At 59.2% G+C, this 7248-nt stretch overlaps 1 protein-coding gene across 1 annotated transcript in view; it reads right to left on the bottom strand.

The window, feature by feature from the left end:
* Window positions 1–130: 130 nt before the first annotated feature.
* The window catches only part of LOC102377789 (integrin alpha-D), an 18705-nt gene continuing 11587 nt past the window's right edge, over window positions 131–7248 (bottom strand). The window contains 12 exon segments of the mRNA XM_025195246.1: window positions 131–151; window positions 482–592; window positions 737–826; window positions 1892–2005; window positions 2155–2232; window positions 2452–2556; window positions 2960–3038; window positions 4202–4285; window positions 4385–4464; window positions 4555–4668; window positions 5100–5241; window positions 5672–5745. Of these exon segments, the coding sequence (XP_025051031.1) occupies window positions 131–151; window positions 482–592; window positions 737–826; window positions 1892–2005; window positions 2155–2232; window positions 2452–2556; window positions 2960–3038; window positions 4202–4285; window positions 4385–4464; window positions 4555–4668; window positions 5100–5241; window positions 5672–5745 (1092 nt within the window).

Here is a 7248-nt window from a genome sequence, read left to right as displayed (position 1 = left end):
TGTTATTTCTTCATGTATAACGCCCGCCCACCAGCTAAGCCCCACCCCCTGCCCCCAGCCGGCCATGCCCCCTGGGGCTACCCACAGCCAGGAGAACACCCCTGCCCACCAAAGCCCTCCTCCAGACCCATTAGCCCTCGCCCATCTTCCCCTGGAGCCACGTTCACAAGGAGGCCCTTCCCTGATAGGCTCCACCCTCACCCAAAGCCCCACCTCCTCTCTGCTCCCATCCCCTAGTGAGACCCTGCCCCCTGCCCAAAAGCCCCCCTCTATAAAGCCCTGCCCCTTTCCCACTTGACTTCACCCCAAATATAGCCCCACCCCTTTCCCCAACAAGCCACACCCCTGGGAGCCCCCTTGGCATAGCCACCTCCCCCTCCTCAAAGAGCCCCAAGAGGTGTCACCTCTCCCCTGTCCTAGCTTTGCCCCAGTCCCCAGGAAAACCCCACCCCCTTGGCATAGCCCCGCCCCCTGTCCTCACCTTGTAGAGAGCGGCAGTTATGACAGCCAATAGGATGAGGCCCCCGATGGAGCTGCCCAGGATGACGGGCAGATAGTTGTAGGTGCCGATGCGCTCCAGCACTGTCTGCACCTAGGGGACCCAGACATCCGGTGGGGGAGTCAGGGACTCAGCCCCCTCCCCACCCCCGCAGAGAGCCCAGGTGTCTGGGCTCCCAGAATCCCCTGCTCCCACCTCCCCCCGACCCCAAAGAACTCAAGCATCTGGGCCTCCTACCTGGAACTGCGCCGCTCCCTGCTGGTGGAAGCGCCTTGGGTCTGCGCCCACCTCGGCCGCGCTCGCCAGTGTCACCTTGTCCAGCCCCGTCTGTCAGATGCATGCGTGAGCCTAAGCCCTGCCCTGTGCTGCTTCTGGGGTGGGGCCTACACCTCTCATTTGCATGGGATCCCTGGGAGCCAGAACCTTCCCTCCTCACCCCCGGATGGGATGAGTCAGAGGTCCCAGGGCATGATAAGCTGGCATGTGTCAGGGGCCGTGGGCCATTGCGTGGCATGGGTTGGGGGTCAGGAGCTGTCATTGAGTGAGATGTGGGGGATGGGGACCTGCATGGTGATTGGCTGGGCTGTGTCAGGGGTCATTGGCTGGGATAGGCCAGGAATCCTTCATTGTGATTGGCTGGGATGGGCCGGTGATTGGGAGTGGCTGTGTCCTGGTCAAGGGTTGTGAGTGGATGAAGTGGGGCAGGGGTTGTGATTGGATGGGACAGGGCAGGCAATTGACTGTGATGTCTTGGGCTGGGATTGGCCTGGAGGTGTCTGTGGTAATTGGTCATGATTGGGTGGGATTGTGTCAAGGGTTGTGACTCAGGTCAGTGGTCATGATTGGCTGGGACAGGGGTAGCTTGGGGGACATGTTCTGGATACTGATTGGGTAGGGCTTGTTGGGGGCCAGGTGTAATGTATTTGGGGTCCTGCGTTGTGATTGGTTGGGATGCACCAGGAGGTCACCATTGGATGGACTACACTGAGGACTGTGGTCATGATTGGCTGGCACATGTCAGGGGTCGCTGGTCATTACTGGGTGAGCTTGTGTCAGGGCTCCTGTGCTGTGATTGGCTTGGATTTATCAGGGGTCTATCTATCCTGATAGGCTTGGATGCATCAAGGGTGGTGATTGACTGGGATGCTCCAGGAATCCTGGCTCTCAATTGGCAGGGATGCATCAGGGCTTCTGTGCTGTGATTGGCTGGGATCTATCAGGAGCCTTGAGCCTTGATTGGCCAAGAGATCTCAGGGCTCATGTGAATCCGGGGCTAGTAAAACAAGGACTGGATCTGTGTCCGCCTCTGGGGTGGGGCACCTGGGAACCCAAGAATCCAGGCCCCTGGGGAGGGGAGGGGGCAGGGCCAAGGAAGGGGGTGGGGTGACATACCTGGGAGAACCAACCAAAGGTCACGTTGCCGGTCAGGATGAACTCCAGGGGCTGCTCCATGTGCAGGGCTGGGACCTCACACCGCACCCGCCGGCAGGTGGCCACAGCACAACTCTGGGACATCATGGGACAGCGTGAGTGGGGGGAGCCTGCACATCTGGGTTCTCTGGCAGGGGAAGGGGGCTTGGGGGTGGGAGCAGGGAGGGCTGGGAACCTGGATGGCTGGGTTCTCAAGGACAGGGCCTGCAGTGGCCAACACTCACCAGCAGGGGGCTCTTCTCCATCTCCTTTCTCACGTCCTTGGTCCCAGGCATCCCAGACAGGTCAGAGCAGTTGATTGGCTGGGAGTGGAAGAGGGGAAGTGGTGGCACAGGTTTGGTCCTCCAGCTCCCCTGGTGCCTCATTCCCTTGGGCCATTCCCCTTCAGCTCCACCCCAGAGCTGGCCACATCCTGGCTGCACCCAGTGGGTGTGGAGGAGGCTGGGGTCTGTCTCTGCCAGAGGCCCTGATCTGGGCTGGATCCTGGCCAGGACAAGAGGTGGGAAAGGAGTGGGCGGTACCTGGGAGGGGATGACCTCAGCGACCCACAGGGGGGCCCCATTCATGGCCACGGGGAACTCGAAGGTCACCCACACAGGGGGGCTGCGCTGGCGGAGGTTCTGGACCTGGTGGGGGAGAAGAGGGAGGATATGGGAGGGGGAACCCAGGTGTCTGGGTGCCTTGTTCCCCCTGCTATCACCGCCAGCCACCACCCCCTTCCTAGGGAACCCAGGCTCCCAGACCCCCAGTTCTCTCCCCCAGCTTTGTCTCCCCTTGCAAAGACCCCAGGCAACTGGGCTGCCACTTCCCAGCTCCCACCCACCTCCCAGAGAACCCAGGTGTCCCGGCTCCCAGCCCCCCAGGTCTCACCGCCAGCCCCCTTGTCCCAGAGAACCTGGGTGTCTGGACTTGCACACCCCAGGTCTCACCACAACTCCCCATTGTCTCAGAGAACCCAGATGTCCAGGTTCCCAGCATGCTCTCACCTCCCAACCTCCCTCCCAAAGAACCCAGGCATCCAGGACTCACCTGGTACCTGTGAGTCACCACCCTGCTGGCCCCCTCCTCATTGCTGGAGATATTCACATACTTGGTTGAAGTCTCACTACTGGGGGTAAGAAAAACATGGATGGGGGAGAGGCTGGAGGTGTCTAGCAGGGGGTAACATGGGTAGGGACTGACCAGGGGGCAATACTGTGGTGGGGGGGGAAGGTGCATGTTATACACAAGAAATTATGGTAGGTCCCTTTTGCCTTACGGGGCACCCAATGGTCTAGCTGGGGGTGCCATTGGGAAGGGGTTCATATTATATATGACAAATTATGGTAGTTTCCTTCTGCCTTGCATGGGGTACTAGGGGGAGAGGATTGGGTCCAGTGAGGAAGGGTCCCAGGATGGAGCACCCTGTGGGGGTGGGGAAAGGTATATGTTATATGCAAAAAAATAAGGTAATTTCCCCTAGTGCATTGTAGGAAGCACTAGTGGGCAGGGAAAGGACCCAGCAGGGGCCTCTGTGTGGGGAGGTGTAAGTTATACCTAAGAAAATACATTAATTCCCACTTGTCTTGCAGGGGGCACTAGGGGAGGGTGCCATGGGGCAGGGGCCAAGCAGGAAGCATCATGCGGGGTGGGAAAGGTTTGTGCTATACATGAGGAAATAAGGTTGTTCCCACTGGCCTTGCAGAGGGCATTAGGGTGGTCTCAGCAGGGGGTGCCATGTGGGGGAAAAGGTGTGTGTCATATATGAGTAAATTTGGTAGCTACCTCTGGCCTTGCAGAGGGCACCAGGGGGCAGGCCCAGTGAGCGTAAATGGTGCGAGTTATACATGAGAAAATATGGCAGCTCTCCCAGGCCTTCTGGGGCACACTAGGTGGCAGTGGGTGGGCCCAGCAGGGGGACTGTGTGGCTTGAAAGGTGCATATTATATATGAGCAAATACAGTAGGTCTCTGGCCCCACAGGAGGCACTAGGGGGCAGGGGGTGGGTACAGTGGGTGTGAAGGGTGCATATTATATGTGAGGAAATATGGTAAGTTCCTCTGGTCCTGCAGGGGGCACTAGGGAGCAGGGAGTGGGCCCAGCAGGAGTAACAGGTGTGTGTTATACACAAGGAAATACGGTAGCTCCCTGTGTCTCTGCAGGGGGCAATAGGAGGGCAGCAGATGAGTCCAGAGTGGGGTGGGACCTGGAGCCCTCCACAAGGTGGGGCCCTGGGGCCAGGGGGCGGGGCTCTCCTCCTCCCTGTCCCCCCCATCCCTTGGCCCCACCTACCCAGTGACGATGATGTGGATGGCGTACTTGACGGGCAGCTCCACGCTCTGGCTCTTGCCCTCGCTCCCGGGGCCACGGTTGTCACTGGGGGCCAAGGGGGTGAGGTTGGGGTGGGGCCTGCCATGCTAGGCCCAACCTCCTGGAGAGAGATCCCTCCCAATGCCCCTTGGGGCTGGGACCCACCTGTGGGTGGTGGCCAAGATCTGCAGGTGGTCGCCCAGTTCAGCCGTGGCAGGCACGTCCAAGGTGGTGGCGAAGACGACCTGGGAGGGAGCAACAGGGTGAGCCACACAGGGGGTGGAGCTTGGGGGAGGGGGTGGAGCTAAGCCTGGGGAGGGAGAGGCGGGGCTTACCTGGGTGCCAGCACGGAAGATAGGTGGGCCCACGAGGCAGGTGCTGTTCCGTTGCGGTTCCGCCTGGCCCCCCAGCGGCGAGCTGCAGCGCACAGCCACACCCCCCCTGCTGGCCTGGGGGTGGGGCTTGGGGTGAGGGGGTGGGGCCAGAGATAGCCCCACTCCCTACCCCGCCCCCTGCTTTGCAGTGCTCCTGGCTGGCCAGAAGGGAGCTCCCATGTTTTCTGCATAGACACGCACTCCCTGCTCCACCTCTCCCTCTAGCCGCAGCCAAAGGGCACTACTGTATTTCCCTGCATACAACATGCACCTTTTCCCCCGTGCTGGCGCTGCCCCTCCCCCTGCCCAGTGGGCACTACCATATTTGTAGACATAGAAGACACACATGCATACTGCCTCCTGCTGGGCCCCTGCCGCTCTCCACAGGGCAGAAGGGAATTACCATACTCTCCTGTATATAACACTCACTGTCCTCCCACCACGTGCCCCATGCCCTGTGTCCCAGCCCAGCCCCCTGGCACTCCCTGCTGCCCCCCACATGGTACCTGGAGCACCTGGACCTTGCGGTAGGACAGCACCGCTGGGTGGAGGAGTCGCAGGGTGGCACCGTAAGAGTCCTCCCCGAGGTTGTGGACCCGGATCATGATCTGGAGGTCTCGGGTGTCACCCACCACCAGGGTGCTCAGGCTGTGGGGGGGAAGGGAAGGGGTTGTGAGCTTCCCCTACCAGTAGTGCCCGGGGGGGTGGGTTGTGAGCTTTCCTCAGCAGTGTCCTAAGGGGAGTTGTGAGCTTCCCCCACCAGCAGTGTCCTGCAGGGGTTGTGAGCTTGCTGTGGGGCGGGGGCAGGGTTGTGTGCATCCCTTGGCTGTGCCCTAGGGGGGTTGTGAGCTTTCTCCATGCCCCTGCGGAGGGGTGATCTTCCACCAACAGTGCCCTAGGGGGGATTGTGAGCTTTCCTCAGCAGTACCCTGGAGGAACTCTCAGCTTCCCTCAACAGTGCCCTAAGGAGGTTTGTGAGCTTCCCACAGCAGTGCCCCCCTGCAGGCCAGGACCCCAGCCACCATGGGCTGGGGCCAATCCAGGGTCGGAGGGCTTCTGGGAATGGGAACAGACTCACCCCGAGAAATTGAAGGCGATTTGCAGGTCGTCCATGCAGATGTTGTCACTGCCACAGTTCTTGTCAAACGGGAGCTGGAGGGACCAATCAGGGAGAGGGAGGGACCATGGGGTGGGGGTGGAGCCAAGGGGGTTGGGGAGGAGCTGTCAGCTACTACTTGTAGCAACCTGCCTTCCAGTTACCCACCCCCCACAACTGCCCTGTCACCGTTGCTGCCTGTAGCCACCCCAGCCCCCGCTTCCTGATGTCAGTCACAGCTGATGCCCCAGAAACACAGCAACAAACTGAGTGCTAAGACCCGGGCCCACGTTATTGGCATCACTGTGTGTACCAACACCGTTTCCCTACCAACTGCTGGGATGAGACGGTCAGACAAACAGCCACTGCCTGAAAGCTACCCCAGGCAGCCATGTGGTCAACCTTGCTGCCTGTAGCAGCACCCTCTGTGTCAACTGCCAGGATCCAACACCCATCTGCTCAACAACAGCCAGACTGGCATAGCCTGACTTAACACTGCTGCCATTGCGGGCTCCAGCTTCAGCAGCTTCCACCTTCTAATGTCAACCACAGGGGTCAGATGTCAAGACACAGCCACAGCTGGTGCCGATGCTGTCTGCATCACCTCCTGTAGCAACACTGGCCCCCAACTACAATGTAACACCCATACCTGAAACAACAGCTTGATCACTACAACCAGAGCCAATGCTATAGTCATCACCACCCGTATAAACACCATCCAATGGAGACCTGAACAAAGCAACAGTCCAAGGGCTGTGCTGTCACCGTCACCACCAGGAGCAACACTGGTCCTTACCCTCCCCTGTCAACACCGTGACCAGCCTTCCTGGACAGGCAGCAACAACCTGACCTGTACAATGCCATTAGCGTTGCCACCTGTAGCAACACCGTGCTCCCCCTTCCAATGGCAGCCACTACAACTGAATGCCCATATGCATAGCAACAACCTGACTGCTACAATGAGTGACAATGCCATCAGCATTGCTGCCTGTAGCAGCACTGTGCTCCACCTTCCTGAATATCTGTATGCATAGCAACAGCCTGAGCGCTACACCTGGTGCCACTGCTGTCACCAGCACTGCCTGTAGTGACACTGTGAGAACCATACACATGTGAACCACCAGGACTGGACCCCTAAATGCATAGCAACAGTGTGACCACTAAAAATGGAACCAACGCTGTCACCTTCACTGCCTGTTGCAACACCATGCCCCAGCTTCAAATAGCAGCCACTACAACCAAACATTTGTGCTCACTGCCAATGCCATCATCATTGCCTCCTGTAGCAACACTATAACAACCACACAATGTCAACCACCAGGACTAGCCTCTTTGACAGAGCAACAATCCATCTGTTACAACCAGCACCAATGCCGTCAGCATCACCCCCTGTGGCAACACTGTGCCTGACCCTCCAGTGTCAGCCACTACAACCAAACATCTGTATGTGCAGCCATCACTGTCGCAGGCAATAGCAACTCTATGTCAACCAGTGTTCCCGCTAAGCCATGAGGTGTGCGTGGCTGCGCACTTGCACGGCTGTGCACGCCGTACAGCTT

The sequence above is a fragment of the Alligator sinensis genome, unplaced genomic scaffold (genome assembly GCF_000455745.1).
Source record: "Alligator sinensis unplaced genomic scaffold, ASM45574v1 scaffold1409_1, whole genome shotgun sequence".
Lineage (NCBI taxonomy): Eukaryota > Metazoa > Chordata > Crocodylia > Alligatoridae > Alligator > Alligator sinensis.
This window is presented reverse-complemented; position numbering and strand designations above follow the sequence as displayed.